Genomic DNA, 14,807 nt, shown 5'->3' with positions numbered 1-14,807 from the left:
TAAGATGCGTATCTTCAAACACGAAACAACAGAGAGCCAATCATAATGCAAAGCAGTTAGATTGACGGGTATAATGTCCAATAATATTCCCCCAAACGAGGAAGTGGGCTGTCGCGCGTTAAAGATTGTGGATCATGGACGCGGTCAGCTAGCAGGGCTAATCTTTAATCTTTAAATTCACACATCAGAGGAAATAACAGTTTACCTGTCGATTTTCACACAGGTAAGATGCTTAGGAGACATATTTGAGATTTATTATGGTGACAGCCATTTTGAAGAAAGTAGGTAGACACCAGTTTAGCTTAAGCATGTTGATGTAAATTATGCTTAATTTTTGGTTTCTCTTTGCATTGTGAAATATGCGCAGTTTCCATTTCTGTCTTTTATATATAAATATCCTCTAGACATGCCTGTTTTAATGCTGCTGAAAGAGCCAGGTCACAGACAAACACAGGCTAACGCTAACTGATTTTGAAAACTGACGTTGACATCTGTGACTGCACCAGAATGACCGACGACTTCGAGAGTCAGGAGGTCCGGTCCAGCGGTGAGCTGTGGACCGAGATCTGCTCCAGTCTTCCAGAGGTGCAAGCTGAGGCAGCTCCAGAGAACAACTCCGAGTTCAAAGACTCATTCCAGCCACTAGAACAAGTCGGAGTCCAGGTCAATGGACAATCAAATGGGACAAACATCAGTTCTCCCAGTGCCAAGTGGGAACCCATGGAGGATTCTGAAATCTACATAGCCAGTTTAGGTATTGGCCCGCTTCTCCCTGTCCCTTTCATGGCTGTGCACCTCAGGTCCCATTTAGCTCTCACTATATTTTGTATGCAAAGTAATGTTGCCTTCACTTCAATTGAGGTGGCCCACCTCTGCTTTCAAATGTTGTGGGAGCACCTGAAAGAAAAACTGAATTGAACACAAATGCAAAACACACAACTTTGTCAAAAATATTGTTACAAAGTACAACATCTTGACCCACAAATGGTTGTTGTAAACTTGATACCTATGTTAATTTATACATCACTTGACTAATTGGCAACCGGATATACCACCCTATTATAAGCAAAATAGAATATGTATTGCAGCCACAGCAGGGTGTAATATTGTGGCATGTTATTAATTCCTGAGAATTTTGATGCACTTTGATGGAAAGTGGTCTGCAGCTTGCTGAGTGATTGTGCTCTCAAAAAGAGAAATTGTTGCCCTTAAGCCTCCATTAAAAAAATGTCATTTATAACTTTGATGTAAGATGTAAAACAGTATATTTGGCCTATATATTTCTGCAGAGAATCGCCTGAAAAAATTAAAGGGGCAATCCAGTGATGTGACCTCCAGGGACATGTTGCGTTCATTGTCTCAAGCTAAGAAAGAATGCTGGGATAGATTCCTGCACGATGCCCAGACCTCAGAGCTTTTCCAAGGTGGTGACATGGATGAAAGGTAGGACATGGACTTGACATGAAGAGTTATCCTGGTGGAGCAGTTTTTGTTTTTTTTTTTACTGTCTTGTCTTGTCACTGTTCCACTAAATCCAAAGAAAAGATAGTGTCCTTACATTTTGCTGTGCACTGGTTTAGATGACAGATTTCCTACACATTTTGTGTTGCAAGGATAATACAGGCTTTCTGAGCAGTAGAGAGCTTTAGATAGACTTCTTCTCATCTTAACACCCTTGACCTTTTATTTACCTCTCTTCCCAGTGCCCTCGAACACTTCAAGAGGTGGTTGATTCCTGAGAAGGTGGCCATCAGCGCAGAGGAGCTGGAGTATCTGCTGAGGCCATCTCAAAATAAGGAACCAGCAGGACCAAACGAAACACAAAATGGAGAGGACACAGAGGGAGAGACACACAACCCTGAGGAAGATGACACTCACAGCCCAGAGAAATGAGCACATTAAAATAGAAACACTGACAGAAGAACTCATTTGGAGTGTATTCAGTAAGGGTGGCTTGTTAGCCCCCGTTCTCATTTCGAGCTGCGTTACATCATTCTGCTGTTTTGACCAAAGCTTTTGTTATCAGCGGTCAAAGGAGCAATTACAGCCTGTCATCATTCTCTGTATCCCCAGCAACTGAGTGTTAAGTACTTATTCAGTCACGTTTTTTGTCTTTGCTATTCATCCCTTCAACCACATCACACCATGAAAATATATAATAAAGAGTATTATAAAGAGTTGAAATTAGACTTATTTGTCCTGCAGCAGCAGAATTAGCATCTAGTCTGTCTAGTGACTCCTGCCTCCTATTTTATGAGTAACAAGAATAGCTTGTTACCCTACACACACATACAAAGGATAATGAAGGACCACATGCAGTATCATGTTGTAAATTAGACTTATATGACATAAGCAATGCATTATCTTCCAGAGACATTATTTTTCAGCGTCTCACAACTGTGACATCTAAAGTAGGAATATGATGTGATATACTCCTGAATATACTGTTACATAATATGTTACAGTATATTCAATATACAATATTATTGTTTAACATCTTTATTTTTGCCATGTTGATTTTACATATGACATTTTACCCTTGTTTCAATAAAAACAAGTAGAATTGATTTTGTTTGTGGGTCTGCTCATTAGCAGGAGCAAGTGCATTGTTACTGTATGTTTAGCTAGAGAGCTGAGGCACAGCTAAAATGCAAATTAAAATGTAATTATTAAAACTCAGAATATTCTGAGAGACTGAAGTGTGTGTGTGAGTGTGCTTCTATCTTTGTGAGGATCAAATTGAGATTCAACCTTCGGGAATGAGGACATATTGGCAAAGTGAGGACTGTTTTAGGCTTAAGGTTTTAAATATGTACAGTTCCCCTTTGTAACAGTTGGGATTAGGTGGCTGTGGAAAGCGTTTTATGAGTGAGGGCCCTCACAAGAATAGAAGTACAAGCCTGTGTGAGTAAGTGAGAGCAAGCGAGATGATAGGCAGTGTCAAGTGCAGCAGGTTTCTCCCCTGTGGTGTAACTTTCTGACTGTAGTATCTTTAGGTGGCAGCAAAGAACCAGAGTTTATTTATCTACAAAGTGCAGAAGATTTCTGTTCCACAAATTTTAAACTTGTTAGAGGCCCCTTGAGGCAGTTTGCAAGAAAGAAGGAAACGTTTAACTTAATATTTAAGGTACTAAGCTCTCTGAAAGGCTGAAAATATTGGTAACAAGAAAATGGGAGGGATATACTAGTTTGACAGTGACATTCCACTCCCTCACTGACATCTACTCACATTGTGTGTAGCAGTGTTTCCCCTTAATGATATAAAAAGCATGGGCAAAATATTTAGTGACACCCCTCAGTATAATGCAATGCAGTTCAACAGCACCGCAAACCTTAAAAATGACCATAAAAATGAATCAACATCTCTGTGAAACAGCTTCAACAATGAGGGTAAAATTTAATGCACAGTTGTTGCATCAGACTTCAGTTGTTTTACCTGGATGTGACTTATAAATTGGTGTGTATAAATTGAGTTAAAATCAATTATTAAATCAATTCAGCATGGGAAAATCTTCTCAGATAGTGTTCATTTGAGTAGCAGCAGCCACAGCTTCATTCTGTGAATCATTTTCAATTGGGGTCCTTGACATGAAAACCACTGAGGACTTCCTGATTAGCTTGCTGTCGATCTTCTAGGACCCAGAGGTCTGAAAGTGTGAAATCTACTGAACGCAGTAAAACTGAAACAGTGTTTGTCATTTTCCTTTCAAGTGGAGAATGCATTCTGCCAGTTATCTTGACATAACAAAGTGGAATCCTGATTACAGTTACTATTTCAGTAAGAATAGTCAGTGACTTGCCACCTCTTGAGGTCTCACAAAGCCCTGCCTGGTGGTAATAGGTTGGATTGGGGTGGAAGATAATGGTGTGAGTCCCCGAGTGGCAGGAAATTAAAATTTGATTGGCACCCATCCTTGATTAAAATGTCATTTCCACCTCTGGAAGGTGTTAATAAAGAAATGCACCTGCGATGTCCCCTGATAAAATGAGTCCCAGCAACCAGTTAACACTAAATGTCATCCCTAGGAAAAAGAAAAGGAAAAAAACGAAAAAGGATAAATAATTTAATTTATGAGGGAATATTATATTTTTTTTAAAAAAATCTATTCATTTATATTTATAGATTTTCCAAAAGCATAAAGAACATTTACCATTCTTTTCAATGCAATACTAGAAATCAGAGTACTAGGACTGATTCCCCTGCCAGGAAATTACAATAAATTCTGGATGTACGTTAGATCTTTGAGGGACACAGTCACTGTTGCCACACAGGACACAGAAAATGACAGAAAGTGAGGTACACCATGACCAGCGTTTCTGCCTGGGGCCCCTGCTTGGTCACATGAAAGACCAATGCAAGACCCATTTGCGCCCAGGACAAAGAATAAAGTACCGAACAAGATACGAGCAGCACATGAAAGGAAAACCAACCAAATGGGGCTTCAAGCTTTTTCTGCTGGCACAAAGTAGCAGTGATGATACATCAAACTTTAATGTTTAAGGGCTTTTCCCACAGGAGCCAGACTGGCATATAACTCAGTAACTTACCTTGTAAAGCCTGCCATGAACACTGGGGCCACTTGTGGTTGTGAAATGGATGAACACACGTAAGGTTGCTGTCTGCTCCACTTCATGTGGCATACTGCAGTGGCACAGTGCAGAGAAAGATGAAAAGCCAAGTTGTCCGGTGGTGTCCTGAGGCTGTCCTGTGTTCCACACCTGTGTTAACAAACATGTGGGAGGTTTGGATTTATCACTCCATCTGATCTAGTACTGCAGTGTCCACAACTTTTAGGTGGTAACGCACATTTATCACTTTGTGTACAATGCAGCGACAAACAGCTACATCCTTCACAAAGAACTCAGCCCGTGACCCACCTGTCACCTGCGCTCACGGTTCAGACCCCCTGAACGTGCTCAAAAAGTCACCAAACTTTGCCCAAAATTGTCCCCCGACGAAAGCTCTTGTTCGACACTGTCCGTGCGACCCGGCGAGGTCAAACGGCTCTGCAGCGCCCCCTAGAGTGTGAAAATAGACCTACGGACTTGAAAATCGGTACACAGATGCATCACGTCGAGACGAGAGAAAAAAAGCCTCTTGGAGAAAAATTCCACGACGTACTGTGCAAGACTGCACCATTTTGCCTTTCGCACTCACCGTACTTTAACAAACTCCTCCCAGGGTAATTTTCCGATTGCGCTAAATTTTGATCAGATTGCTCATAAGGCATTAGGGACAAAAAGTTGTCAAAAGTTTTTGTGTGGGTTACACGGTCTGCCCGTGGCGCCGGCACGAAATTGACCCTTCGCCAACACACAGGAAATGGATGTATTTGTCCCTCTGTCTCCCACATACTTCATCCAATATGGATTAAACAATCAGGATGACCTTCAGACTCTCAATTCATTTATATGCTCATATGATGATGATACACTCATAGCGCCTCCTGCAGGGAGGGAGCCATGTCTTTTCTGTTGCTGTATGTTGAAGAAAGCAAATTATTAAAAACTCCTGAGGGCCAATTAAACTGACATGACATGCTTCACTTTATTTCATTGACAATGACCATTATTTGCTAACTTGGATAATTACTATAAAATAATGATAAAACAGCTTTATAAACCCTTAGATATTTTTCTATGTCCTCCAGTTCATGGACCTCTTGATTACTATCACAATCAGCCTTTCAAGTAGTCCTATGCTAATGAATTTTGTCCTCGATCAACCTTTGCAGATACTTGATGAGTTACACGGTCACACTGCTTTTTGGTTAGCTCTGGCACCAAGGCTCACAGTTTTTAAATTAGGTTTAGCTTTATGAATATTTAAGATGTTTATTGCTGGAGAAAGATCATGGCTTGTCCCTTAATTGTTCAATTTTTGTTCTATTCCCTCATGTCGGTCACTCGGTGTGTCTGTTAAGAAAGTGGTCACATTGTGAAAAACCTCACAGCAGGAAATGTGACATTCTGCAGTCACAGTGATTCAGAGGAGGTGAGGGCACAGGCTATTCAAGATAATAATTTGAGATTTTTATTTCTCCTTCTTTTACACTTTGTCAAAGTCAGTCCTTCCACTCTGTTGAGATGTCTGTTTCAAGATAAATTTGATATGACAAGTGACAATACAGGGAGAAATAACATCATAAAATGTGTGTGAGATACTATAAATTGGCTACATAAAACCCTGGACACGTTCTAAGTCCCAACGGGAAAATTATAGTGATTCCATGGCAGATAAAAAGTACCATAAAACAAGGCTAGGTCATTATAAATTCACTATTTATTACCAGAGAGCTACTATAGCTCCCAAGAGGAGTATCATAGGTGATTATAATGATTGTTCACTGAGGCTGATACTGAGTGAGACTGGAATGACAGACAGGGCATCTTATTTTTTTTTATATCACACTGGATGTGACTCACTCACATGAACACGTACTGTGTGCTGTATGAGAGAGAGCGAGAGAATGAGCACACCTCTTTATTCTGAAGCAGAGCGGGCTGCAGTGAAGAGACGAGGCTGCACAGCAGTGGGACTCCCTGCAGACAGAGGACACAAACAGGTGCTGGACTGTTCATCTGACAGGTTACCAGATGTCTCTACGAGGTACCTTTCCTTTTAATTTGCTCATTTTGTAAATTCATACTCTGTTGCATGAGACTCCTTACAGAGTGAACTGTTTTTATAATAAGTTTAAGATTGGGGGATTTCTCAATATAATAATAATAATAATAATAATAATAATAATAATAATAATAATAATAATAATAATAATAATAATAATAATAATAATAATACCTCTTTATGATCATCTGCACTGGACATGATTTAACCAATTTAACCAATTATCCTGACAAAATTCAAATCATTTAGGGAGAGAAATAACATTATGACAAATGCGGTGGTAAGGAGATCTTGCTAAGTCTAAGTAGGTCATTAATATGTACTTTTTCATGTTCTACCATTGGTCAGGGAAGGTTTTTTATTGACAGTTAATAATGTAATGAACCAGCTTCCTTGGAATTTGGTGACTAATCTCACAAAAGTTGTCCTGTAAATACTGATTGTTTTCCTTTTGTTGTTTTGTTTTCTTTAATTTTGCGGATACAGTGTGATTTGCTTTTTTAATGAATGAAACTGATAAAATGAGCATGCACTTGTAGCCAGTGAATGAAGAAATGACACTAATGAGTCCAAAATGTATTCATTGTGATTTAGTAGTGATTTCTATCATTCTCAAAAGCCATTCAAGTGCTTCCATCGCTGTTTTTTTTTTTTTTTTTTTTTTGATGAATCAAATCCTTTAAGTCACAGCCATGAGAAATTCATACCATTTCCAAGCCTCTGTGCAAAATGTGGGGGAAAAAAAATTCTGCATTCATGTCCATTTGTATGCTCTTGCATAACATCTTATTGTACAGTGCCAGGTGATGAGTATAACTGGATCATTAACATCAGTGTAGACGACACATACAGATGTTGTAGCAGATGTTCAGGATGACAATCTTTGAGAGTGACTCTAAAGATATTATTTCCGGTGTGTATGAGAAAAGGCTGAGAGAGAGGAAAAGTGCCAAATGGATTGGACGAATGATTGCTGGCTGGTTAGAAAAAAAGAACAATGTGTCAGTGATGAGATGGAAAGGATTGGGAGAGGCAGAGAAAAATGAAAGGTGATAAGTGTAGAGTGAAGAGGAGAGGGGAAAGGATGTTGTGAAGATGAGACAGATGAAAGTAAACAGATGTATTACTGTTGAGAGGGACAGCTTTTTAATGAGATTGATTGACTGAGAGTTTTGAAGATGGTCACTAATTAGTCTGTCCAAATGTGACTCATCTCTTCAATCTCTATATCTTATCATCATATTAATAACACTTTGGGCTCAATCAAAATGTTGTTCAATAAATGATGCAAATATGTGTCTGTAATTATGATGGTAAATGAGGTATGATGTATGCAAAATATGCGGCAGGTTATTTGATATGATCTCATTATAAACTGTTATTCATTCTGGTTTCTGCAGCTATGGACTGGGAGAAGTCGCTGAACCGATCCAGGGTGAACTCTTCCACTCCAGCTATTTCTTCATCTCCATCCACGTCTGACTCTTCAGCCTCCTATTCCTCCACTTTCTGCAACTCCTCTCGCCCCTTCTTCTCGGCCTCCTCGTTCTCAGCTCCTTCGTTTTCTGGCCTGGACCTCCTGTTCGACCTGAAGCTCGTCTTCATCCCTCTCTACTCTGCTGTGGTCCTGATCGCCTGCTCCGGCAACCTCCTCCTGCTCTTCCTCATCTGGCACAACAAGAAAAGACACAACACCACAAACTTCCTCATCAGCAACCTGGCGCTTGTCGACCTGATCATGTGCATCTTCTGTGTCCCTTTGACGGCATCCTATGCTTTTGACAAGCGTGGATGGGTATTTGGACCGCACATGTGTCATTTTGTCACTGTCATGCAGTCTGCAGCTGTCTACGCTGCAGTCCTGTCCCTTATGGCCATTGCAGTCGATCGTTACGTTGTTGTGGCTTATCCCATCCGCAAAAGAGCAGGTTGCCAGTTTTGCTGGGGTCTGGTGGTCCTAATCTGGCTGTCCTCTCTAGCTTTATCTACACCTACAGCCCTACACACCGTCTACCTGGACCTGCAGGCTACAGGCCTGCAGATGGCCGTGTGTGAGGAGTTCTGGGACGGTCAGGAGCGAGGTCGCCTCATCTACTCCTGTTTCATTCTCTTCTTCTCCTACTTTGTCCCACTGGCTGCTGTATCCATTTCCTACTGTGCTATATCCTATCAGCTGAAGCAGAGGACCACATCTGGCCTGATGGCATGTTCAGAGCTGAGATCTGCAAGGGCTGCCTGGAGCAGACGGAGGAGGAAGACCTTCTACCTGCTGCTGGTGTCCGTCCTCTGTTTCGCCTTTTCATGGCTCCCCTTACAGGTACATGAGTGAAGAGAGAGAGATTGATGCTTTGATCAATATATGAGGGATAATTAGACATTGGAAATAAGCCTACTCACTTTCTTGCCAAGAGTTAGATGAGAAGATTGATACCACTCTCATATCTGTAGCTAAATACAGCTTTAGCTAAAGCCAGCGGCAATGACATGACATATAGACATGATGGTAGTATTGATCTTCTCATCTCTTTCTCAGCAAAAAGGTGAATAACAGAGGTGTCCTCTACTCTGTAGGAATGAATCTTTAACACAATATCTTTAAAATGAACTGATCATACCAAATCACCACTCATACTTACTGAATCAGTAGATTTTAGCAGTGTAGTTAGCTCAGTATGTTGCTAAAAGAGTACCATCAGACAGCCAAAAACCACAGGAACAATCATACTCTTGTCTGTCTGTCTTGCAAATAGGTGCTTGCTGATCTATTAAAACTATAAACACTGTTTGTATAGACCTAGTTTAGTAGTGAACTGAATATAAGAGCTTGAACAAGCAACAAAGTGAATTAATTATCAAATGAACTGTACCCTGAATCAATACTCTAAATAATCACAGTTTCTTTTGCAGGTGGTGAATCTGATCCGTGACCTGGACACAGACTTCTCTATCTTGGGGAAGAATTACGTAAATGTGATCCAGGTGTCGAGTCACCTGTTTGCCATGAGCTCCGCTTGCTACAACCCTTTTATTTACGCCTCATTACATGACAAGTTCCTGTCCTACCTGTGTCACCACTTCCTGTCCTGGAGGAGAGGAAGAGGAAAGGACCGGGGTCAAGGGTCAAGCATCCTGACAATGTCACACAGAATGCCACGTCTTCACACCTCCACCATTGTGGCAGATTTACCAGGTGCTGTTGCAAGTAACATTGTTCCTCAAGACAACTACGCTTAAGCTGTTGTTCAAGATGAATGCGCATAAGAATTTCATCCACTGGATCCACTTCATCCATTTCTTTAGCCCAGTTGGATGCAAACGTCTGCCTTGGAATTGATGCAGTTTATCTTCTTTACTTCAAATTTAAGAGGCATCTTGTCAGCCTTCATACTGGCAGACAAATGGAGTGAATAGAGAATTCATTTAAAGCACAGTGAAATTCAAACAACACATAAAGGCTTTCATGAAACAGCCACATTGTGTACAGCCCAGTGGCTGAATATAAAGATGGACGACGCGTCTTTGCTTCCTCCCACTGTACAAAAATGAAGCCAAAATATCCCGTACAGGTGCTGCCATCTTGCACTGTTGACATCATTTGAAGCCAGAGTGTGCATAGTAGTGAGGGGGGGTGTCGAGTTCCTGCCCATACACCTGTCAGTTGTGAGTCAATCACAGCCGTCAGTCATGTCAATCATTTTTTAGTTTGGCCCAGGCCCCATACGCTAACAAGGACGGGGCAGGGTTTATGGCCTATACTGCAGCCAGCCACCAGGGGACGATTTAGATGTTTTGGCCTCACTTTTAGGGAGTTGTCATATTGTCCATCTTTATACAAAATCACTGGTACAAATGATAATGGCCACAAACACACAACAACTCTGTCTTGTGTATTTTTGCTATAAACACCATAACCTCACTGACTGAGAATCTTCACAGACGGCGCCTCTGTCTCTGTGACTGAATTTCTACACATGTAAAAAGATTAAGAGAATTTGTGTGTACAGACATATTTTTTGTGTATGGATGTTTATGTTTAACTGAAAGTCCATGTAGCACTGAAAAATTTGCTATTGTGAGCTTACAGATACTAAAGACAGTGATTTTGCTCTTGTCCTTGCAAATAAAACGCAATGAAGTTTATAGTTTTTCATTATATTATTGTCCATATTCATGTCCTTGTGCATTTGTACTGTTTGCTATTCTATTTGTACTATTAGATGTGTTTTGTTGAATTCCACTCAGTAAACACGATTATTTAAACCATTTTCACTATTAATTTCATTCATAACAGTTGAGGAATAAAATAGGAACATGAAGAGATTCTGTGATAATGAGCGATTAATGTGTGTCTGTCATTCAGTTTGTTGGCCTTGAGCCAGGGAACGCTTTTCGCACTTTCTGCTACAGCTGTGACATTTGACGAACACAACCTAATATGCAAAACCTGCAGCGTTGTTTAAATGTCAACTTCTAGATGCTGATAGGTTTTAAAAAGCATCCTCTGTGCTGTTCATCAGGATATGTAAAAATAGTAGAGTGGATAAAATTGAGAGAAAGTTTAACAAGTGCAGAAATACCTCTGTGTTCTTTCTTTCTTGCAGCTGTCACACACACACACACACACACACACACACACACACACACACACACACACACACACACACACACACACACACAAAAAACGAATTCATGATATGTGCTGGTTTTGTGTCACTACTATTACTGATTGCAACAGCTCAGAGCAGCTCTACCGAAAGATGAGTCACTTTTACCTCAAAACAAGCAGTGAAAACAAGCAGTCTGGTGAGTTATGCACCATTGCAGGGTTTCTCAGTATTTTTTTGACCAAGTCCTGAAGCTTTTGTAAGATCTTTTAAAATTAGAGAGCTGTCAAGCTGTAATAAGTTGTAATGAGAATGCGAGTATAGCATTCTTCTGCTCTTTCAAGTCTGTAGATATGCTATATTTAAAACCTACACTAAAATCACACAAACAGGCTTGTATCAAGCAAACCCACATGGAATTACAACACCAAGGCTGAAAACTTCATCAGTAAAGTTGATTTTATATCACAGTTATTGCTAATGAAACCTGAATGAAAGATCATTTAAAAAAAGTTTTCTTCTGGATAATCTTTTGAAAAACCTTTCTAATACAATCTAATACAATCACAATAATGAGACACTCCAGGGAAAAAGAAGAACTGAAAACTATTCTATGAGTTGACGCACCATTAATTGCCATTAATGCACAATTAGATCAAAATATGGTGCAGTCAATTATACAGTCTGACATTTACTAAAGGAACACTTAATCCAACACGGTCCCTGTGTTTAAGTGCATAGGTGTCATTTTATTCCACATCAAGTTAAAAAGCTGAGTGGTGTCTTTTTTTTCTCTCGCTTCAGTAAGTGAATTTCTGAAGCTACATAATGCATCTAATTTACTTGATCTTTATCTCACAAAAAAGAGCATCTGACAGGATGGTGGTCTAGAGCCTGCTTGGAACTCCTCTATAGACCGGTTCACAGAGCATAAAGTATATGTTTTAGTAGCTGATGGTTGGGAGATGATTGAAAAGCACAGACAGTTTAGGCAGGGATGAGCTGCTTTCTGAGTACTATAGAAGATAAGGAGAGACTATTTGTCGAATATCCTATCAGGGAAGAGTAACTGTTGTCACCTCTGCTAAAGGGAGCATGACATTTTCCAAATGCAATATATTGTAGGCAAATCACACTTCTACTTATGCATCCTGCTATTCTCATGTCTGATTGTGTTGTGAACATCTTTTATGAAACTGCAAATGCAAGCAGGCTTTACGTAGTCTTCACATGCAAATGTCAGTGATCTTCGTATAGTGAGCACCGGCAGTTGTATGCTGTGTGTGTAAATTCAGGAGATGGTCCTCTTTCATTGTGAGGCTGTTGGAATTACTGGCCTGAACTCTATGCATTTTCAATGTTCAGGAGAAACTCAACTGGGGCATCACAAGAGCTATGAAATAAGACGATAAACAACATAAATCAATTCTAAAAAGAATATGGTGTGGTTGTAATATCAGCTCTTATTGTCTGATGATACAAAAAAAATAATAACAGCAAGCAACTGACAAGACAGTTCTGGAATAACCTTGCAGGGCATTTTGGGCTGAAGAAAACAATTTACAGGCTTTCACTTACTATTGTAGAGTAGCTTTTTTTCCTCTCTACACTCACAAGGCTCTCAGAAGAAGAAAAAAACACCTCCTGTGGAGTCATAGCTTTACCTGAAGGGTTCACTGTAGCCAGAGGTTTATAAAAAAAAAACAGAATAATTAGAGAGAGTTTTGATGAAGCATGAAAATCCTGAATGTTTGCTAAGTAATGGCTTAATTGTTTCCTCTGCCTTCATGTGGAGAGGATTTTGCACAGACCAAAAGAACAGCAGGAAAAACAAGTCTCTCCTGAATAAATCAGAAAGCTTACAGTCCCAGCTCTTATGCAAATCTGAAAAAAAAAACAAGAAACAACAGCATTGTCATGGTTATATTTAGATTTCTTACAATGTAACAAGCAAAAAATATATAGCACCATATGTGATTTCCCTTTAAGTTGTAGCAGAAAGAACAACACCAAATCGCCTCAATAATCTGAAACTTTCCAAAGGGTAAAGCTGCAGTGCCTGTGAGTCAGTACACTGCTAGTGTATACAGCCATACAGAGGGCAGGAGAGGTTGAAAAGAGAGGAAAGTGGTGCAAAATTGGAATGAGTCAGTCCGTGGAAAGCTTTGCAGGTGTGTAATTTAAACACCTTCAGACCCTCTACTGAAATACGCTTGCTCTCTGCGCAGTGTGTGTAGTTGGCTTACATGACATGAGGAAATCCCATTTGAGATCATTTCTTCACCTCCCCAGACACTTCTGACACATGGGAAAATCTTTTGTTGGAGACGTGTTTGGGGAAAAAGGCAGTTTTTCCTCTTACATTTGTAGGGAACAGTAAATGGTTATTGCCATTCATTTACAGCAACTGGTCACAGCTTTAGCTGCCTGTTTTACCTGTGAAAGTGTAAGTTAAAGAAGCAGCTCCCAACCGTTTCTGTCTGACTCACCTCTATCATATGAGCTCAAGTAACTTTTGCCATTGTTCCAAACATGTTCTTTTCAACTGACACTTTTTGCATACAAATAATTAGGTTGGTTTAACCAAGTCTGTAATTGTGTATCTTCTACCATTGTCAGGGGTAGAAGATGAACGTTTCAATTTGTTCATTTTTTAGCAATTTTGACTAGATAGTTTACAAATTAAGCCGCTTATCAATAATTTTCATGGTTTAAATACCTGAAGGTAAATAATTCCTTTTAGTTGAATAACTGTTTATCTAACTAATATTGTTAGCTATTTTAACTCTATATTCTTTTAGCCAGCAATTTCAACTATCTGTTACTTTTACTGCAGAAGAACCCCCTGGTGCGCAACTAGTACCCCTGGTTGGCAGTCATGGAGCAGGACATATTCATGAACACACATTCACTGAACAGTCATTGAGCATGCACACAGGCACACAATCTGTAAATAATCTGCGAACTGAAGCAGCTGAACTCTCTGACTCTTATTCCACACATGCTCGCTGTTGCAGATGCAAATGATTTACCTCCTCATGCCATTTAAAACCTCATAACCTGATTGAGTAGTGCCATAGGCCTCATACATATTCATGGGAGGCCTGATTATTGAAGTGAGATAATTTATGTCTCCTCGTGTCTGCCTTCGAGATGCTCTCACTCTAGTCTTCCCTGTCATGATCTACAACACGCCAGAAAAATGGAAGTGTAATCATTTCAGGTGCAAAGAGTTAATTAAAATAAAAAAAAGCAGGGACAAAAGGGGAAAGGCTTAAGGCAATGCAAAGAAAACAGACAGATTTTGATTTGTGTAGGTAAAGTATTCTTTTTCTTTATCTTCAGCTCACTTCAGTTTTATTTATATAGCGCCTTCCACTATAAAAATTGTCTCAAAGCGCTTTACATTGACCTAGAGCCTGACCCCGGAGCAAGCACTTAAGGTGACAGTGGCAAGAAAAAAAAACTCCCTTTTAACAGGAAGAAACCTTGAGCAGAACCTGGCTCATATGGGGGACCCTCCTGCCGATGGTCGGGCTGGGTGAAAGGAGGAAAAGAAGGAAGATAGGACAGTT

At 40.0% G+C, this 14,807-nt stretch overlaps 2 protein-coding genes across 2 annotated transcripts; both read left to right on the top strand.

The window, feature by feature from the left end:
* Positions 1-107: 107 nt before the first annotated feature.
* Positions 108-2,567, top strand: ccdc32 (coiled-coil domain containing 32). The gene is made up of 4 exons (XM_041059930.1): positions 108-223; positions 507-754; positions 1,290-1,443; positions 1,704-2,567. Exons 2-4 carry the CDS (start codon positions 508-510, stop codon positions 1,891-1,893), a joined length of 591 nt encoding a protein of 196 aa, XP_040915864.1. The 5' UTR covers positions 108-223; position 507; the 3' UTR covers positions 1,894-2,567.
* A 5,463-nt stretch (positions 2,568-8,030) lies between these two features.
* On the top strand, positions 8,031-9,862 carry prlh2r (prolactin releasing hormone 2 receptor). The gene is made up of 3 exons (XM_041061118.1): positions 8,031-8,100; positions 8,185-8,945; positions 9,536-9,862. The coding sequence occupies exons 1-3, from the start codon at positions 8,031-8,033 to the stop codon at positions 9,860-9,862; spliced, it is 1,158 nt and encodes a 385-aa protein (XP_040917052.1).
* The last annotated feature ends 4,945 nt before the right edge of the window (positions 9,863-14,807 follow it).

This window comes from Toxotes jaculatrix, chromosome 17 (assembly GCF_017976425.1).
Source record: "Toxotes jaculatrix isolate fToxJac2 chromosome 17, fToxJac2.pri, whole genome shotgun sequence".
Lineage (NCBI taxonomy): Eukaryota > Metazoa > Chordata > Actinopteri > Toxotidae > Toxotes > Toxotes jaculatrix.
Note: the sequence above shows the minus strand (reverse complement) of the source record. Positions and strands in the feature narration are given on the sequence as shown.